Consider the following 21,720-nt stretch of genomic DNA (forward strand, 5'->3'; position numbering starts at 1 on the left):
AAATGACATCAACTTGCGACGATCCTTTTTAAATTCATAACATCAGGCGTGTTTTCCAACTGTCTGTTCCTGCAGGAAAACAGCTTTGAGCAGTTCATCATCAACTACTGCAACGAGAAGCTGCAGCAGATCTTCATAGAGCTGACGCTGCGCGAGGAACAGGAGGAGTACATCCGAGAGGTAAGGAACAGGAGGAGTACATCCGAGAGGTAAGGAGTACATCCGAGAGGTAAGCCTCCCTGTCGGGTTTACATCCACGTCCGAGAGGTAAGCCTCCCTGTCGGGTTTACATCCACGTCCGAGAGGTAAGCCTCCCTGTCGGGTTTACATCCACGTCCGAGAGGTGAGCCTCCATGTCGGGTTTACATCCATGTTGGAGAGGTAAGCCTCCCTGTCGCGTTTACATCCACGTTGGAGAGGTAAGCCTCCCTGTTGGGTTTACATCCACGTCCGAGAGGTGAGCCTCCCTGTCAGGTTTACATCCACGTCAGAGAGGTAAGCCTCCCTGTCAGGTTTACATCCACGTTGGAGAGGTAAGCCTCCCTGTCAGGTTTACATCCACGTCGGAGAGGTGAGCCTCCCTGTCAGGTTTACATCCACGTTGGAGAGGTAAGCCTCCCTGTCAGGTTTACATCCATGTTGGAGAGGTAAGCCTCCCTGTCAGGTTTACATCCACGTTGGAGAGGTAAGCCTCCCTGTCGGGTTTACATCCACGTTGGAGAGGTAAGCCTCCCTGTCAGGTTTACATCCACGTTGGAGAGGTGAGCCTCCCTGTCAGGTTTACATCCACGTTGGAGAGGTGAGCCTCCCTGTCAGGTTTACATCCATGTCAGGTTTACATCCACGTTGGAGAGGTGAGCCTCCCTGTCGGGTTTACATCCACGTTGGAGAGGTGAGCCTCCCTGTCAGGTTTACATCCACGTTGGAGAGGTGAGCCTCCCTGTCAGGTGTACATCCACGTTGGAGAGGTGAGCCTCCCTGTCAGGTTTACATCCACGTTGGAGAGGTGAGCCTCCCTGTCAGGTTTACATCCATGTTGGAGAGGTGAGCCTCCCTGTCAGGTTTACATCCACGTCGGAGAGGTAAGCCTCCCTGTCAGGTTTACGTCCACGTCGGAGAGGTAAGCCTCCCTGTCAGGTTTACATCCACGTTGGAGAGGTGAGCCTCCCTGTCAGGTTTACATCCACGTTGGAGAGGTAAGCCTCCCTGTCGGGTTTACATCCACGTTGGAGAGGTAAGCCTCCCTGTCGGGTTTACATCCATGTTAGAGAGGTGAGTCTCCCTGTCAGGTTTACATCCATGTTGGAGAGGTGAGCCTCCCTGTCAGGTTTACATCCATGTTGGAGAGGTGAGCCTCCCTGTCAGGTTTACATCCACGTTGGAGAGGTAAGCCTCCCTGTCAGGTTTACATCCATGTTGGAGAGGTGAGCCTCCCTGTCAGGTTTACATCCATGTTGGAGAGGTGAGCCTCCCTGTCAGGTTTACATCCTCGTTGGAGAGGTAAGCCTCCCTGTCAGGTTTACATCCACGTTGGAGAGGTAAGCCTCCCTGTCAGGTTTACATCCTCGTTGGAGAGGTAAGCCTCCCTGTCAGGTTTACATCCTCGTTGGAGAGGTAAGCCTCCCTGTCAGGTTTACATCCACGTCAGAGAGGTAAGCCTCCCTGTCAGGTTTACATCCACGTTGGAGAGGTAAGCCTCCCTGTCAGGTTTACATCCACGTTGGAGAGGTGAGCCTCCCTGTCAGGTTTACATCCACGTTGGAGAGGTAAGCCTCCCTGTCAGGTTTACATCCACGTTGGAGAGGTGAGCCTCCCTGTCAGGTTTACATCCACGTTGGAGAGGTGAGCCTCCCTGTCAGGTTTACATCCACGTTGGAGAGGTAAGCCTCCCTGTCAGGTTTACATCCATGTTGGAGAGGTGAGCCTCCCTGTCAGGTTTACATCCACGTTGGAGAGGTAAGCCTCCCTGTCAGGTTTACATCCACGTTGGAGAGGTGAGCCTCCCTGTCAGGTTTACGTCCACGTTGGAGAGCTGAGCCTCCCTGTCAGGTTTACATCCATGTTGGAGAGGTAAGCCTCCCTGTCAGGTTTACATCCATGTTGGAGAGGTAAGCCTCCCTGTCAGGTTTACATCCACGCGCAACACAAGTTGAACCTCTGGGGAAGGGGACGATCATCGTTAACACCTTAATTGCCCGGGGTTATTTAATCCATTAAATAAAATGTGCCCAGCGATTTATAGCAGCGGAGCACTTTTACCGACGGACCGGATGATATCCCAGATGTGGGTATAGCAGCTAAATGTAGCCAAAACACTCTTAACAACTATCGACAACAACGGGAGGTATGATTAAATCTACCGCTACTAGCGGCTGGACAGAAGGGGGCCGTCTAACACATGATCTTTTCTTAGATCATGTGTTCTTATTAGACGGGATGATTTAGATCGCAAGATGGGAGCTTGTAGATCGTCTGTTTTTGCCCGAACGTTTTTTTGCCCCCATTCTCCCCATCATGCCTCCTTGCTCATTTCTCCATCACTCTTTGCCTCTGGCTTTTCTCCCTCCATGAACTTGGGAGACGGAAGTGATCCCTCACTCTACTCTAGAGAGAGTAAACACCCCCCACCCCCTTGGAGCTCTGTTTGCTCTCAGAAAGCTCTTAGTGTGCGACTGACTGCTGCTCCCCCCAGACTCACAACCAGCCCCCTGCCCCATCCCACCACCACCAATGATATTCCACTCCCTGGCCCCGGTCCAGTGGAGCGCATGGGAAAATACCACAGCCTGACGAGAGGGAATGAATGGCCACCAATCAGGAGGCTGGGTTCCTCTGGGTGCCTCTGATTGGCTAACCCAACCATCCCAAGTATAAGCCATCAGCCAGAGACGAGTTCAAGTGCAAACTGAAAACCTGAGTTATTATTTGTATTTGTATAATAATTATTATTATTTTTATTTATTGAAGATTCTACAATGCTTTTTGAGACATGCTGTGAGCTTGTAGACAAACTAAAACGTTTTTTTTATTATTATTATTAAACTCATTAAAACCGGGAAAGGTCTTAACCCATTCTGGGCGGGTTGTTTTAAACATTATGTTATAATTTAGCTATTGAAAAATAGCAGATCTACAAGCTCATAGCGTGCCACCGAGTGGCGCGCTACGAGCTTGTAGGTCTGCTATTTTTGAAATAGCAGAACGACTGACATAGAAACATAGCTTTTTTCAGAAAACTGTCAGGATGTAGAAGACATTTTTAGAATCTGATCTCGGGTCAAAATGGCTTAAACTCATTAAAACCGGGAAAGGTCTTAATGGGTTAATTCATCTTTATTGTTTCGACAATGTTTTAGGGACCTCAGTTTGGAAGTCCATCAGTCATGACGTAATGGTGTCCCTACTTCCCAGCTAATGCTGTCTGATTGGCTGAACCCAGCTAATGCTGTCTGTTTGGCTGAAGGCCATCAGTGTCTGATTGGCTGAACCCAGCTAATTCTCTGATTGGCTGAAGGCCATCCGTTGGGGCAACAACAAAAGGAAGCCATAATGTGATTAAGTGCTAAGTGTGTAATTGACTGGTCTTAATGAAGCTAATAACGTGTCTGTTAAACCACTCAGAAGTGTATAAGTGACTCCAGGTGACTGAGAGAGAGAGAGCTTTCTCGGAAGGAAGCCTCAAGTGAACGTTTTTGAGAAGAAAGTTTGACTCCATGTAATTTGTTTTATTTTTTTATTTTTTTACAGGGCATCGAGTGGACCAACATCGACTATTTCAACAACGCTGTTATCTGTGACCTCATTGAGAATGTGAGTTGGTTGCGAACGCACTGAGCACTAACTATGAGACCTAGCAGAACATGTCTGTGTGTGTGTGTGTGTGTGTGTGTGTGTCTGTCTGTCTGTGTGTCACGCTGTAACACCACCGGCCCGCCACCAGAGGGCGCAGGCGCAGCTGTATCACACACACACACACACACACACACACACACACACACACTCTCACACTCACACTCACACTCACACACACACACACACACACACACACACACACACACACACACACACACAACTTAACTTAAAAAAAACTTTAAAAAAAAACTTAAAGAAAAAACTTAAAAAGAGAACTTAAAAAAAAAAACTTTAAAAAAAACTTAAAGAAAACACACACGCACGCACACATACACACACTAAAAAAAGAGAACTTAAAAAAAACCTTAAAAAAGTACGTAATTTATTCTAATTGTCGTTATTGCAATTTACGAGCTGCGTTCGCTTCCCGCGTTTGCGCGTCTTACGTGTCTCTCAATGTCCCAGTTCTTGGAAAGCAAAACAAAATAAAACATCTAGCAGGAATGTGGTGTTGACTTGAACTTGGCACAGTACTGTGGCAAGCCTCTGTCTGGAGGGATATGGTCGTCTCAACGCGGGAAAATCTATTTTTGACCTCAGAAAATGGACACCATGGACTTGGCAGCATAACGATAAACATTGAACTACTTTCAACCTGGTGTCCATATTTTGGTCGTGGACAAAACGTTCAAAAATGTTATAGTAATTCAGTTGTGAAATCTAGTGAGCTTGTAAATCGGCTAGATTCAGCAATTTGTCTTACAGCGAATTATCGGTCTGTCATAACTTTATAGGGCTTATACAGTATATAAGTGTTTAGATTATATCCCATTATAGCATTTTTCATACATGTACGAGTGCTAGCGCCCCTCAAAATATGCGGGTACATTTTTCCACCACTGCTGACGACAAAACGTTACCTTTCACTGACGCAATAACCACGGCGTCATCGAAGCGCCGCCGCCGTCACCTCGCCTATTTCACTTCAATTTACCAATTTAGGCATTTAGCAGACGCTCTTATTACAGAGTGGTTTACAGTAAGCAAGAACAAAAACATGGCAATACATCAAATACATAAAGATTCAAGTCAGGAACCTAACAGTGGAGTATCTATGAGACTATGCATAGACACACTATAGACCAGTGGTTCCCAAAGTGGGGTCCGGGGACCCCCAGGGGTACTTGAGGGAGTTCCAGGGGGGACCCAGCTAAATGATCATTTGTAACCAAATGGACCCTTATGGGTCTGTAACTCAGAGAGTGTACAACAGTGGTTTTACAATATAAATTGGGGTACCAGAGATAGAAATGCCATTAAATCGGGGATCCGTGGCATAATGCGTGTGAAACTGGGGGTCCTTGAAATTAATATGTTTCGGAATCACTGCTAGAGCCGTGAAAATCCTTCCTTATCGGGGTCACTGGCATATGTTTTCAAATGGGGGGTCTGTTGCCTAATACATGTTCATTTGGGGGACCTTGACACGAAAAAGTTTGGGAACCAATGCTATAGACTATAGAGTGCTATGTTCTACATTAAAATGCCACCCTCCTCCAGAACCAGAACGGCATCATGGCCATGCTGGACGAGGAGTGCCTGAGGCCGGGCACCGTCACCGACGACACCTTCCTGGACAAGCTGAACACGGTGTGCGCCGAGCACCAGCACTTTGAGAGTCGCCTCAGCAGGAACTCCAAGTTCATCACAGACCAGAGCCTCCCGCACAACTGCTTCAGGATCCAGCACTACGCCGGCAAGGTACACAGACAGTACATGCCTCCATAGATAGATATATATTTGACTGAGGCTCAAGAGGTAGAGCAGGTCGTCCAATGATCCATGGGTCGGCGGTTCGAATCCCGGCTCCTCCTGTCTACATGTCGAAGTGTCCTTGGGCAAGACACTGAACCCCAAATTGCTCCCGATGTGCTGGTTGGTACCTTGCATGGCTTCCGCCGCAATCGGTGTATGAATGTGTGTGTGAATGGGTGAATGTAATGCACAATCTATGTAAAGCGTCTTGGATAAAGGCGCTATATAAATGCACCATTTACCATTTACTGAGGGACTGCCATTGGATTTTTTGGAATTTTCGTTTTTTTCATGTCATATGAAAGCATGGAATCATAGCTTCAAATTGACATATTGGTTGTTCAGTTTGACCCACCAGTTTTGGAGATATGGCTTATAGAGTAATGTCTTGCAGAAAACAGCAAGTTGAGAAAACAGGCTTGAAAGGTTCACTTCTGTGGTCTCTAACACCGGGGCTCCACCGGGCGTGTCAGCGTCGCATCTCCGTCACCGTCAGGGAATGTTCCCTTTTTAATCAATGAAGGGTGGCTCCACTGCCCGCGTTGCGTGACTGCATTAAAATTGCCCCGGTTCGTTTTTTGACGCACGTGACGGAGACACAACGCGTCCGGTGGAGCCCCGGCGTAACATTACACCTAGCTACATGTTTGGGCATTTATTTCATATTTACATGTCGATTTCAGCTCTGACACTTATTTCAGACATGCTCTAGTATGTGAAGAGTCTGCCTGTGCTATTAAGTTTTTCTCCTCTGGTGAAAAGCTGGAATTTGGGCGATGGCAGTCTCTCAGTCAAATCTGGTCACATATAAGAAAGCTAGATGGCTCACCCGTGCTCTGGCCGATGGAGAGCGACGTTGCTACGTGGCGGCCATCTTACCGAGGGGCAGCATAACATTGTGTCTATGGGGCATGTACTTTTTAAATAACCATACATATAATTTTTGGGGTCCTTGACATGAAATATTGAGAACCACAGAAACACAAGGTTTTTCAGAAAACTTTCAGGATTTTTAAGACATTTTCTTTAAATTTCGACGTCAGCCCTAAATGGGTTAATGGGATAACTCAACTGGTTTTCCATGTTTTTTGTTTTTTTTTGCCGACACAGGTGCTGTACCGTGTGGAGGGCTTCATGGACAAGAACAACGACCTGCTGTACCGCGACCTCTCCCAGGCCATGTACAAGGCCAACCACAGCCTCATCAAGCTGCTGTTCCCCGAAGGCAACCCGGCCAAGGTCAACCTGAAGAGGCCGCCCACCGCCGGCTCCCAGTTCAAGGCCTCCGTGGGCGTGCTGATGAGGAACCTGCAGACCAAGAACCCAAACTACATCAGGTTGGAGCTCCCTTTACGTTTGATCCATTCTGGACGGCGGAACCCCTTTTTGGTGTTTTTAAGGATTTTGTTATACTTTAGCTATTGAAAAATAGCAGATCTACAAGCCGAGTGTCGCACTGCGAGCTTGTAGATCTGCTATTTTTTATTTTTTTTGAAAATGTGGCCCGAATCTTTGAATATATATATTCTTTCAGATGTGATTTGCGATGTCCCTTTTTGTATCGGCTGTTTGATTATTTGTTTTACCTTTTGACTGTTGCGTTGAAATGCTGGTATGTAAAGCACTATGAGACAGTTCTCTACTTCCTTAACCCATTTTGGGCGGGAACCCCTTTTGGTGTTTTAAATATTATGTTATAATTTAGCTATTGAAAAATAGCAGATCTACAAGCTCATAGCGCGCCACTCGGTGGCGCGCTATGAGCTTGTAGATCTGCTATTTTTCAAGAGCTTGTAGGTCTGCTATTTTTGAAAAATCGTGAAAATGTGCCTCAAATTTGGAATATATTTTTTCAGAACGAACGTTTTTAACTCAAATCTTTGCTTCTGGAGGGTCCCTGGAACAACATATTTTTAGATTGGGGTCGGAGGCCAATTACAGATCATTTTTGGGGTCCTTGACATGAAATATTGAGTGATATAGGCCTAGAAACATAGGTATTTCAGAAAACTGTCAGGATTTAGAAGACATTTTTTTCAGGCCAAAATGGGTTAACTTAACTCCTTTTGACCCGTAGGTGCATCAAGCCCAACGACAAGAAAGCGGCCCACATCTTCACAGACTCTCTGGTGTGCCACCAGGTGCGTTACCTGGGGCTAATGGAGAACGTGCGTGTGCGGCGGGCGGGCTATGCCTTCCGCCAGCTCTACGAGCCCTGCCTGGAACGCTACAAGATGCTCTGCAAACAGACGTGGCCCCACTGGAGAGGACCCGCCAGGTGAGCCGCCCTCCAAGCCTCCAATCGTAACGCCAGGTTTTGTGGTTCAACGTCGAGTCGTAAAAACGACCACGTTGTCGGACACGGTCAGATCATGCAAACGTACACCGTCCGTCGGGGCAGCAATGAATCGCAATGCTCGGGTCAGGGAACTGGAGCGCCACCAACGTGCCTTTACCATTGAAATGTAAAGAAATAATTATGTTATGGACACAGCTCCTTAGGCTTAACCCATTCTGGACGGGAACCCCTTTTGGTGTTTTAAACATTGTTATAATTTAGCTATTGAAAAATAGCAGATCTACAAGCTCATAGCGCGCCGGAGGAGGAGTAGGACTAAGGCCCTATACGTCCTCTCTGGGGAGGGGTTACTACCTGTCAGTGGGGAGTGTTGAATATCAACATCCTAATACTGGGGGGTCAAATTATGACGGGCAATTCCTGCTGTCAAAATATGACGTGGTTGCATGGTATGACATGGTTGCTCACACGTACACGTACACTACACACGCAACTCGCACGATATACAAAAACACGTCTTTGCAAGAATCTCGGCAGCATTCTATTTCTATTCTTCTTTTCATTCATTCTAATTTTTCTTTTTTTGGAGGGGCGCAGGAAAAACCACCAGACGACACCAGATTATCAGAAGTCAAGGCGTCCGTTCTCTCATGTGGTGGCGTCTCTCTTCCTTATCTGTCCTGCTGTCTCCTATCAGTCTGACTCACATGTTTCAGTCACTGCGCTGAGAACGGCAGCGACTCTTATCTGATGCCTAAAACAAACACTTTGTTGTTGTCTCTCTCTCTCTAATGTTGAACAGCTACCTGGTTTATCATGTGATGATTGGCACAACAACACTGTAAAGGTAGACTGGTCTACCTTTACAGAGGTAGATTTTATAAAGTGTTATGCTCTTACAGAAACACATTTAAATAATATGCAAAGACGCTATTCTGTGCAAGGATGCTAACTGTAAAGAGGAGGAGCATAGGCGAGCCCTGTGTCTTATGTATGAATGTATAGTGGGTGCTCTACATGAAAGCAGTAGACCATATCACAAGCATAAAACAAATAGTGTATATAACATCAGACCTGGTTGGAATGAGGTTTTAGCTGAGCATCATGCAGAAGCCCGGGAAGCTTATAAAACCTGGGACAGGGCTGGTAGACCTAGACAAGGGCAGGAGCTTGAGCACAAAAAGCTCACCCATGCCAGGTTTAAGTATGCTGTAAGATTCATTAAAAAAAAATGAACAAACCATGAGGGCTGACTCCATGGCAAAGAAACTATTAAATAACGACGTTATTGACTTCTGGAAAGAAGTGAGACTTTTAAATCAAAGTAAAGCATCATTGCCATGCTCTGTAGATGGAACATCAGGGGCACAAAATATAGCTGAGGTATGGCGCAAGCACTATAGTAACCTTTTCAACTGTGTCCACAGTGAACTGTATCAATCAGACAACGTCAAGAGTGATGACTCTATGGTTATTATAACACAGGAGGTGTATAAAGCAATACATAATCTCTCTAATAATAAGGCTAGTGGCCTAGATGGCATCTTAAATATGCCAGTGTAAAATGATCTCCTCTCCTTGGATTGTGTTTTACTGGTTTTATGATTCATGGTATACTTCCTGGATCCATGCTCTCTGTTTTACTAGTCCCAGTTATAAAGGACAAGGCTGGTAAAGTTAGTAGCGTTGACAATTACAGACCTATAGCTTTAGCCAGCATACTGTCTAAAGTATTGGAAAGGATTCTGTTGGACAAGATAAATGAGTACATTGACTCCACAGACAATCAGTTTGGATTCAAACCCAAGCATGGCACTCATCTGTGTATATATGCTTTAAAGGAAATGGTAAACAAATATAGAGGGCAAAACTCAACAGTCCTTATGTCTTTTATTGATGCGTCGAAAGCCTTTGATCGTATCAATCATAGAAAGCTTTTTATTAAACTAAGCCTAAGAGGGGTGCCTGGGGGCATAGTTAGGATCTTGGCCTATTGGTATGCCAACCAAACCATGAGAGTCAAGTGGGGCAATAGTGAATCAGGCCCATTTGGGGTCACCAATGGGGTCAGACAGGGAGGAATTGTGTCGCCTATTCTTTTTAATTTATATATGGATGATCTGTCAACAGTTGAATGCTTGTAACACTGGTTGTATGCTGGGTAATGATCTTGTCAATCATTTGATGTATGCAGATGATTTAGTCATACTGAGCCCAAGTAGCACTGGACTACAGCAGCTGCTCGACATATGTACTGAGTATGGCATTGAAAATGATATCAAATATAATGCCAGTAAGAGTGTTCTTATTTGTAGAACAAAAGAGGACAAAAGTCAAACATTTCCTGATTTTAAACTATCTCTTAACACTCTGTGTCTGTAGTAAAGTCAAATATCTTGGACATTTTATTACTGAACAGTTGACAGATGATGATGATATACACAGACAGTGTCGTAGGATGTATGCACAGGCGAACACCCTCGCACGCAAGTTCAGTATGTGTTCAGAAGCAGTTAAGATTACTCTATTTAGAGCTTACTGCACACCACTCTACACTGCCCACTTGTGGTCAAGCTACAAAAAACCAAGTATTCAGAAACTTCAGGTAGCATATAATGATGCCATGAGAATTTTACTCAAAAAGACCCTGAGTCCTCCCTGTCTGTCTGTCCACCAGCGCCCAACAACACCATTGATCTGTCCGTTGTCCTCCCTGTCTATCGACGTCCCGGGTTGTGATGACTGCGTTTTGAGTTGTAATGTGTGCTTTAACCGTGACCTTTGACCCCTCAGGGAGGGAGTGGAGGTGCTGATGAAAGACCTCCAGGTTTCAACGGAGGAGTTTGCCTACGGACGCTGCAAGATCTTCATCAGGAACCCCAGAACGGTAGGCCTGTCTGTCTGTCTGTCTGTCTGTCTGTCTGTCTGTCTGTCTGTCTGTCTGTCTGTCTGTCTGTCTGTCTGTGTCTGTCTGTGTCTCTCGCTCTCTCCAAAAATGCTGTTGGAAATAGTTATTTGTTTATATACACGGGTATACACACACACACACAGGTATACGCATGTGTGGCTTGGTAGCTTTTTGAAACGGTTGCAACTGAGGACCATTTTTACTACTAAGTCTAGAGGGTTTTAGTTGTTAAGAGTTCAGTGGCAGGAAGGGGGTCTCTCACTGCAGCCCCCTCCCCTCCACTCCCCCCCCCCCCTCTCTCTCTCTCTCTCTCCAGCAATTAGTCTGTAACTAACATTCTGGGAACACATGGTTCCACTCAGCCACCCGGCCTAGCAGCCTGGGAAACCAACATTTTATTTAACACTCGTACGGGAGCTTTTAAAGCCGGCAGCACTGGATCACACCCCCAGCGGGCGGGCAGGGAGGCAGGCGGGCAGGCAGGGAGGGAGGCAGGCAGGCAGGCAGGCAGGGAGGCAGGGAGGCAGGGAGGCAGGCAGGCAGGCAGGCAGGGAGGCAGGGAGGCAGGCAGGGAGGCAGCCCCAAGAGACCAAACAAGACTTGTAACAACACGATCTCAAAGCCGTGATGATGGGGATTTCCACCCATGACTGATGTCTCTATATAAGATAAAGATATAGCATGGGCCTTATCTCTGTCTCGCGTCTCTCCAGCTGTGTGCCCACGCACGCACGTACACACACACACACACACACACACACACACACACACACTGACACACACTGACACACACTGTATTAACCCCTAAACCTAACCTCTAAACGCCTTAATCATAACCCTAAACACAACCTGAATATTTTTTGTAGATCTAAAAAATATATATGTTTAAACCATTTGTTTCGTGTGAGGACTAGGGAAATGATCCTATTGACTTCCATTTCTCAAGTTCTGCTATACTTGTGGGGACATTTGGTCACAAAACACACACACGCACAGCTCATATCTGTGTGAGTCTAGGTTGAGTTACTAGTCCTCCATTAACCCCTCGTTTATATCCTCACATCACCTGAGAGTAAAGCTGGGAACTAGCTGGCTTGTGTTTGAGCAGATGCACAGTAGTGCCCCCCTCAGGCCGTTTATTTTTCTGCGCCCAAAAGGACAAAGGTTTATATTCATGTCATCTTGTCAGGTTTATAATCATGGTCTCTGTTCGGGTGGAAAACCTTGTGTGTCCGAAACTATTACTTTTCAGGATTCAAATGAAAAGTGGCAGATCGACGAGCTCAACGCAACGCGCCTCGGAGCTCACCGATCTGCTACCTTTGATGCTTCTGTGTGACGCTGCAGTATGATCACATTTTATGGGGGAAAAAAAGAATATGGAAGAATATTTGAATATGGAGATGAGAGGTTTCTGGCAGACAGCAGTGCATGTACAGTATGTGCGCGTCGTCTTCCAGAAACTCACTTGAATTATGGGATTCCAATGAGGAGGTCCCAAATAAACACCTGGTGTCAGACCCCAACCAACAGGTCCCTCCTGGCACCAAGCTCCCAAGGGGGTGCATACTTAGTTTAGACCTAGTCATTGGTTAGACATGGGTTAAGGTTAGGTTTAGGTGTGCTGCCCTGTGGGAGGTTAGGTTTAGGGTGAGGGTTTGAGATAGGTTGTAGTTGTAGGACTAATGACTGGTCTAACCAATGACTAGTCTAAACCAAAAACTGTTGAGAGCTCAATAGGTTCAGGACTGGACGTCATGCCCCCCCCCCCCCCCCCGGCCTGGACCAGCCTTCACAAATGGGGCAGTAGCTCAAGCCCACTGTGTGTGTGTGGTGGTGAGGAACAAACTATGGTCCTCTCCAAAGAACTGGAAGGAGGATTAGCCCTCCATACAGCAGACTGGGAGGCAACCGCTTGGCTTAACCCATTTTAGGCGGGAACACCTTTTGGTGTTTTAATGTTATACTTTTTGCTATTGAAAAATAGCAGATCTACAAGCTCATAGCACGCCACCGAGTGGCGCGCTATGAGCTATGAGATAGTTTGAGAACCGCTGACACAGAAACATAGGGTTTTCAGAAAACTGTCAGGATTTAGAAGGTATTTGTAGAATCTTTCTCGGGTCGAAATGGGTTAAGGTCTTTGCATTGGCTAAATAAATCAACCTGAATGATGTCCCGTCCCCCCCCAGCTCTTCTTCTTGGAGGAGCGGAGGAGGCAGTGTCTGCAGGACTTGGCCACGCTCATCCAGAAGATCTACCGCGGCTGGAAGTGTCGCACCCAGTTCCTGCTGCTGAAGAGGAGCCAGGTGGTGGTGGCGGCCTGGTACCGGCGCTACGCGGTGAGACCCCACAAAAGAGTTTTGTTTTCTTAAAGCGCATTTCTACTCTCTAGCCTCACTTAAACCATTCTGGGCGGGAACCCCTGTTGGTGTTTCAAGCATTATGTTATACTGTAGCTATTGAAAAATTGCAGACCTACAAGCTCATAGCGCGCCACCGAGTGGAGCACTACGAGCTTGTAGGTCTGCTATTTTTGAAAAAATCGTTAAAATGTGGAGCAAATCATTGAATATATATTTCAGAGCGAACATTTTTAACTAAAATATTTGCTTCTGGGGGGTCCCTGGAAGTGGAACTACATATTTTTAGATGGGGGTCCGTGGCCCAATAGAGATAATTCTGGGGGTCCTTGACATGAAAAAGGTTGAGCACCACTGACATAGAAACATGGGTTTTTCAGAAAAATGTTAGGATTTAGAAGCCTTTTTTGAATCGACCTCAGTCCAAAATGGGAGCTTTCGCAGAAAATAGACGATCGGCAAGTCGATTGGCTATTCTCAGCGAAAGCTTTCCCCACAATAACGTAAAAAAGACCCTACCATAGACCCCTGGGGGACTCCACTCAACCGTGTAGGGTTTAAGTGGTTAGAGGATTTTTTTTTTATTGTATTTATTTTTTATTTCTTTGTTTTTGTCGCCATCCTGAGACAATAATCCAATGTGTGAAGTTAATAGGAGACCAATCTCAAACAAGAGAAAAAAACATGTTTAAAGGATTATCTTTGAACCATCAGTAGGATCATCATTAACACTGTAAGAGTTGTTGTGGAGTTTATATATTTATTTATATATATATGTAGTTTTTCCTTGGTCTCCTATATTGCTGCTATATCATCAATTCTCCATGAATTCGATTTGTAGTTGAACTTTTTTTTAAATTTTTTCTCAACAGCAACAAAAGAAATATCAGAAGATCAAGAGTGCAACCGTCAGGGTGCAGTCCTTCACCAGAGGATGGAAGGTAAATCTGAAAACATTTCATATTATTTTAACCCATTTTTGGTGTTGTAAAGTATTATGTTATGCACTAGCTATTGAAAAAATAGCAGATCTACAAGCTCTTAGCGCGGCACCGAGTGCCGCGCTACGAGCTCGTAGGTCTGTTATTTTTTTTAAATCGTGAAAATGTGCCTCAAATATTTGAAATATATATTCTTTCAGAGCAAATGGTATTCAAAATGGAAAATACTCAATTAAAGAAAAAAACAATACCTAAGTACCGTAGTTGAGTACTTAGTTACAAAGTGTTCATCATCATTTTGATAAACCCCCTCCAGGCCCGCAAGATCCTCAGGGAACTGAAGTACCAGAAGAGGTGCAAGGAAGCGGTCACCACCATCGCAGCCTACTGGCACGGCACCCAGGTACCCACTCAGACCACCATACATGGAACCATGCATTTAACTCAAATCTTTGCTTCTCGGGGGGGTCCATGGCACAAAGATATTTTAAAAACACAATGAGCACCAGGATTAATTCATCTATTTATCGCGCATTGCCAAGGTTTTCCGCTTGCAACCCTTATTTTGAAGAGCCAAATATCCGTAACCGGATGTTACGATGACATAATGCTGTGTGCATGGTGTCTTGACCGGTTGTTGTTCTCTCGCTCGGTGCAGAGAAAACCCGACAGCGAGTATCACAGCCTGCTGTCGGCCGCTGAAAAACCTTGTTTTCAACAGAAACGACATTCACTGCGCCGATTTGGAGATACAGACCATTGAAAGCAGCACATAGAGTGCAGGTGGATGGGCGCGCATCTTCAAAATGGCCGCGGCCACTGTCACACTTTACACTGGGATGCTAACGAGAGACAGCTATCGATGCGATCCGATCAAAACATGGATTAAAGAATATAAATCCTAGAAAACGTAGGCGTATGGTTCTGGCGGGCTGCCAGACAAAAGTAATTCTACGCTTACTACCTTTCTGGCGGGCTCCGTGTTAAGATGCAGGTCCACGGCCAAATTCATGTAACTGTGGCGGTCGTGGACGTGAAAAGAGTTTGTGAACCACGCATATAGCAACATGAGTCAACCTTAGAGTATATATGAATAGACACGGCACCCGGATGAAACCCTGAGGCGAAATGGACATAGTGGCCGAATTTGATATTGCAGCGTGGGCCCAAACACATGAACGCGCTGGTCCGTTGACTATCATTGTGCACGTTCACGATGACACGTGAACGCTGAATGCCTGCAATGATAGTCAGCGGCAGCGCGTTCATGTGTTTGGGCCCAATCCATCCCAGAATGCTCTCTGTTCCTACCCAGAATGCACAGTGAAATCGCCTCATTTGAGCAACTTAATGCAAGTGGATGGGAGGAGAACTCGGGTGCCGTCTCTATTCATATATACTCTAAGGAGTCAACAGAGTCAAGTTTTCAGAGATTTAGAAGACATTTAGTAGAATCGGCTTAATGGGTTAACCACTCAAACTCCATATGTTGTTGAGTGGAGTCCCTTAGGGCTCTGTACTAGTAACCTTTCTGTTTTCGCTCTACGTTACATAGCGTCTTCGCTGAAGGTAGCGGATCGACAAGCTCAAAGCGTGTCGCAAATGGCGCGTTCTGGCCTTGTCCATCCGTCATTTTCAAGTGAAGGTTTTCACTAGAATTATGGATGTTATGGGCTTATGTGGGGCTGAGAATTCGGCAAACATTAGCAGATCTACAAGCCCACAACGTGTTGCCATTGTGCTGGGGGGCTCCGTATCTAGGGTTCAAATGGTTAAAAAAATCCATGTCTTTGCTACACCTTCCAGTGACTCATCCAGACTTTTTGCAGTATTCCAACCAACTACTCTACTTGAAATACAACTCACAACACTTGTTTTAATTAAATTTTCTATCAACATTAATGCTTTTCACTCCAGTGCTCCGATCTTGCGACTGAGGCAGCAACGCGCTCGGTGTCATGAGACACCTCGACACAAACCTTTCGCCCAACATTATCACTTGTCATTTTCTCCTCTTAATCCTCCTCCACTGTGGCTGATCATCACACACACACAAACTGCTGCAACTGATCATCACACACACAAACTGCTGCAACTGATCATCACACACACACAAACTGCTGCAAATTTCTCCATTTATTTCCCTCTCCTTTTGCTTTCATCTGCCTCTTCTGCTCTGTTGTCTGTTCCCCCCCTAATCACCTCCTCCACCTCCTCCTCCTCCACCTCCTCCTCGCTGCCAGGCTCGGACGGAGCTGAGACGACTAAAGCAGGAGGCGCTGAATAAACACGCGGTGACAGTTATTTGGGCGTACTGGCAGGGGACCAAGGTATTTCAACCCCCCCCGGCTAGCCCCCCACCATCATCGTGTGTTCGTCCCATCATGCCAACTTGTCCCTGTCCTCCCCTCCCCTCCCTCCCGAACATCCCATCTCATTGTCCCACCTGGAAACTGACCACTAGAGTTTAAAACCCATCGATGTCCCCCCCCCCCCCCACCCTTCCTTCCCCTGTGGTGTCTGTCCTCCACTGCTCTGTCCCGATGTCCCTTCATCTGGGGTTTTATACTCATTCTGTGTGATTGTTGTTGCTCTATATAGGTGGCCATTTTGGGCTTTTATTTTGGAGGTTTGCCCTACTAACGTACTCTATGGTCTGTTTTGTTAACTCATAGCTTTACAAAATAACTATATCCAGCTTTTAGTTACCGCCCACGAACTTTGTCTTAAACAAACATTAAATTGACAATGAATGGATAATGTTACGTCATAGTGTCTGAGCAAATAGACATTAGTGTCTACTTTATGTCATGATGATGTGCGATGATGAGAGCGCCTCCTCAACTTCTTCTTAGTTTTAGTCGACGAAATCGGCACACCCTGGCCCTGAGAACCAACTCTACTCTACATTAGAACTGTCCACCAAACACACCGAGGGGGCTTTAAGCAGCATCCATGTGATCATGACCACATCACAGCACACATGGCAGCACTTTGTATCACTGCCTCAGGGGCTGCCTGTCCTCAGTGTAGATGCTGTAAGCTCACCAGAAGGCTGCCTCAGGGGCTGCCTGTCCTCAGTGTAGATGCTGTAAGCTCACCAGAAGATCCCTGCCTCAGGGGCTGCCTGTCCTCAGTGTAGATGCTGTAAGCTCACCAGAAGATCCCTGCCTCAGGGGCTGCCTGTCCTCAGTGTAGATGCTGTAAGCTCACCAGAAGATCCCTGCCTCAGGGGCTGCCTGTCCTCAGTGTAGATGCTGTAAGCTCACCAGAAGATCCCTGCCTCAGGGGCTGCCTGTCCTCAGTGTAGATGCTGTAAGCTCACCAGAAGGCTGCCTCAGGGGCTGCCTGTCCTCAGTGTAGATGCTGTAAGCTCACCAGAAGGCTGCCTCAGGGGCTGCCTGTCCTCAGTGTAGATGCTGTAAGCTCACCAGAAGGCTGCCTCAGGGGCTGCCTGTCCTCAGTGTAGATGCTGTAAGCTCACCAGAAGGCTGCCTCAGGGGCTGCCTGTCCTCAGTGTAGATGCTGTAAGCTCACCAGAAGGCTGCCTCAGGGGCTGCCTGTCCTCAGTGTAGATGCTGTAAGCTCACCAGAAGGCTGCCTCAGGGGCTGCCTGTCCTCAGAGTATCTGCTGTAAGCTCACCAGAAGGCTGCCTCAGGGGCTGCCTGTCCTCAGTGTAGATGCTGTAAGCTCACCAGAAGGCTGCCTCAGGGGCTGCCTGTCCTCAGTGTAGATGCTGTAAGCTCACCAGAAGGCTGCCTCAGGGGCTGCCTGTCCTCAGAGTATCTGCTGTAAGCTCACCAGAAGGCTGCCTCAGGGGCTGCCTGTCCTCAGTGTAGATGCTGGAAGCTCACCAGAAGAGCATAGCGTCGTCTGTTGGGCAGAAGCCTCTTATCTTCATATTTTAACCCAAATTGGGGCGGGAACCCCTTTTAGTGTTGAAAAATAGCAGATCTACAAGCTCATAGCGCAGCACTCGGTGCCGCGCTATTAACTTGTAGGTCTGCTATTTTTGAAAAATCGTGAAAATGTGGCGGAAATCTTTGAATATATATTCTTTCAGAGCGAACATTTCAATTCAAATCATTGCTTCTGTCGGGGTCCCTGGAACAACATATTTTCAGATTCATAATTCTGGGGGTCCTTACATGAAATATTGAGCACCACTGATATAGAAACATAGGGATTTCAGAAAACTGTCAGGATTTAGAAGACATTTTTTAAATTTCGACATCGGGCCTAAATGGGTTAACTAAATGAACGCCCTACTACTTCATCACACTACGGCGTCACACAAAAGCATCAACAAATATGGCAGATCTGCAAAGCTCGAAACGTGGCGTTTTGAGCTTGTAGAACTACCGCCTACTTCTTTTATTAAAGGGGCATTCCACTCATTTTCAACATTTTACTATGTCATTAATGTACCTTAGAGCTGTTGTGTGGAAAAAATAAAAAAAAGTTCCCCCATTCTGTGTTTCCTAGAACTAGAGGTCTGAAAATGTTAATGATTTTTTTCATAATTACAGTTCTAGGAAACACAGAATGGGGGGGCTTTTTATTATTTCCACACAACAGCTCTAAGGTATATTAATGACATAGTAAAATGTTGAAAATGAGTGGAATGCCCCTTTAATTAGGGGTCAAGCCCGAAGGGCGTTAGACCCCTTATTGTTTCTGTTGGAAATTCCGCCATTTTAGCAGTTTTGGCAGTTCTGTCATCATCATCATCATCATAACCTTTATTTAAACTACAATTACAATACAATTGAGGGGCAGGCCCTCATTTTCAATGTAGCAGAAATACAAAATACAAAATCAACAACATAAACTAAATAGAGCAATATCAAATATATGAATTGTAAAACAGAAAGTGTCCAAAGCTAAAATAACTAAAATAGATGAGAATCAATTAAAACAGTTACATTGTTGAGTAAAAATGCTAGAAATCATTTCCATGAATTGACCTATAGGGAAGGCAGTGATCTGATTTTTAGGGATTTTTGGAGTTCGTTCCAATCAAATGGACCACTGACAGAAAAAGCTGCTTTACCTCTAGCTCTGAGTTAGCAAAAGGAACCTTGAGGGTCAGGAAGTCACTCGAGCGGGTCTGATACGGACTTGGATTCTGATCCAACAAAGAGCAAATGTAAGAGGGGAGGGGTTCTCAACCCGTGGGTCGCGACCCCTCGGGGGGTCGCCAAATTATTTTAGGGGGTCCCCAAATTATTTTCAAAAAAAAATAATAATAATAATAATATTTTCACGATTTTTCAAAAATAGCAGACCTACAAGCTCGTAGCGCGCCACTCGGTGGCGCGCTATGAGCTTGTAGATCTGCTATTTTTCAATAGCTAAATTATAACAATGCTTAAAACACCAAAAGGGGTTCCCGCCCAAAATGGTTTAAGGTTATTGTAGCAGTCAATTTATATTGGGGGTCGGCGGGGGTCCCGAGACATTGCCAAAGCATTTCCGGGGGTCCCCGGCCAAAAACGTTGAGAACCCCTGTAATAGGGGACCATTCCTGAGATGGCTTTGAAAATGAAAATATACCAGTGCATGTCACGCCTGTGCTTTCGTTCTTCACGAGCAATATGGTGGTAGAGGGCCGTGAGAATCCCTCAGGAACTGAAGCCCACACTCATTCGTCACAAGACCTCTGACCTTTAAGATCTCCCAATGAGTACATTGTTATTATTCGCTCGATCCGACTTTCCTGTCTTTTTTTTTAGGCCACGTCAAAGGATTTTGTGGCCTGGTTAGTTAATTTAGTTGACTAAGACTAAAGTTAACTAAGGTTTTTCAGAAGACTAAATGGTGCGTTATTCAAAAGACTAAGGGCTCCATTTTCGTCACCGCTAAACCCCTTATCCCTAAACTTCTTTGTCTTTTTTTACTATTTTGCAAAACATTTTTGAATAGTTAAAATGGCCAGTCTACAAGCTAACAACGTGTCAATGTAGATTGGCTAGTTGAACTATTCAAAAAAAAAAATCAAAATAGTAAAAAAAAGGCAAATAAGTTTAGGGATAAGGGGTTTAGCGGTGAGGAAAATGGAGCCCTAAGACTATGGCTGCTTGAGTCCTAAAAAGTAACCACCCGACAGGGCCGATGGTCTCTCCAGTGCAGTCAGACCATATACCTTCCCTGATAGAGGAGGACTAGATAACATGCATTATCTCTGTTAGCTTCCAAGCTTTTAGAGTCACGTATAAGCACGTCCTTGGTAATTGTTACTCATCGTCTTATCTCCTGGGAAGGGGGGGACATAATAAATGTAATAAATGCCCCCCCCCTTTCCGATAAGAATCAAAGAGTTTCTACCGGCTGATTGTATGCAAGACGAGGTATACGTTGCGTGACCAAAGCCCTTTGGCACAGGGTACATATCAGAGGGAAATAATTAGCCCTTATAATGAACTTCAGTACTTATCGTTATCAGACCTCTATAACACTAATAATAATCTTAATGATATCCCTTTGCTCCACTGCAGTGTGCTTTACTGTAAATTTGCTTAGTTCCTGTTGGCCGACTGACTGAGTGCCTTTGGGTGTTTTTTCCTTTTTATTTAGTCCCATTTGCAGCTTTTCTTCGTGTTTAAAAAAAAAAAAACACCCACTCAACAACACCCTCCTGGGAACAGTTAATGAAATGAAATTGAAATTAACCTCCGCCCCACTCCCCCCTCCTCCCTCCCTCCCCTCGAACCACCGCTTCCCCCCACCACCACCAGGCCCGGCGAGAGCTCCGTCAGCTGAAGGAGGAGGCCAGGAATAAGCACGCCGTGTCGGTCATTTGGGCCGGCTGGCAGGGCACCAAGGTATTTGAGGAGAGAAAAAAAAGCTTTGTCGACGTCCGTGTGAACCGCCTCCATCAACCCCTCCTCTCCCCCAGAGCCAGACCCCCCTCCCCCCCCAGCATTATAACTTCATCCCCCCCCCCCCCCCCCCCCCCCCCAACAACAACAACGCCAAACCCATTACCACCATCTAATGTTTAATAAATGACAAGGTTCTCCTGCATGCTTGAAAAAACAAACCACAAGACACAACAACACCAGGGGTCTTGCTCTTTGGACCGAACCCCCCCCCCCCCCCCATCGCACCCAATCCTTTACTCTGCATGCCAGTCTGACACTCTGTATATTTGATTACAAGTCCAGTAGTGAGTGACCGCCGGGGGTTTCACAGACGGACATGGACGGGGCGGGGCGTTGGTGGAACGATGCAGTCACCATTAAGCCTCTTTTCCCACCATGATGTCACTGGATTACAGATGAGCCTCCGTTGGGGGGGAGGGGTGTTGTTGCTATAATAGTATCTCAGGTGTCTGTGTGCCCCCTCTGCCCCGTGGCAGCCCCCCCCTCCCCCTCGTTCAGCGGTGCCACAACGATGTGGACTGTGTGTTTGGGTGTGCATTGTTTTTAACTCCATCCCCGAGAGCCTCCGCATGCTGCCTGCCCTCTGCACTCCTGTGACCTTTCAGAGTGTCTAATGCATGTTTACATTACAACTTGCTTGCTGAATTGAACTATAAC

At 46.0% G+C, this 21,720-nt stretch overlaps 1 protein-coding gene across 1 annotated transcript in view; it reads left to right on the forward strand.

Moving 5' to 3' along the window:
* The window catches only part of myo1b (myosin IB), a gene marked incomplete at its 5' end in the record, with an annotated part of 133,827 nt that overhangs the window by 97,715 nt on the left and 14,392 nt on the right, over positions 1–21,720 (forward strand). The window contains 9 exon segments of the mRNA XM_079517840.1: positions 76–180; positions 3,748–3,810; positions 5,413–5,613; positions 6,778–7,004; positions 7,745–7,945; positions 10,760–10,853; positions 13,067–13,216; positions 14,110–14,178; positions 14,495–14,581. Of these exon segments, the coding sequence (XP_079373966.1) occupies positions 76–180; positions 3,748–3,810; positions 5,413–5,613; positions 6,778–7,004; positions 7,745–7,945; positions 10,760–10,853; positions 13,067–13,216; positions 14,110–14,178; positions 14,495–14,581 (1,197 nt within the window).

This window comes from Electrona antarctica (assembly GCF_951216825.1).
Source record: "Electrona antarctica genome assembly, chromosome: 13".
Taxonomy (NCBI): domain Eukaryota; kingdom Metazoa; phylum Chordata; class Actinopteri; order Myctophiformes; family Myctophidae; genus Electrona; species Electrona antarctica.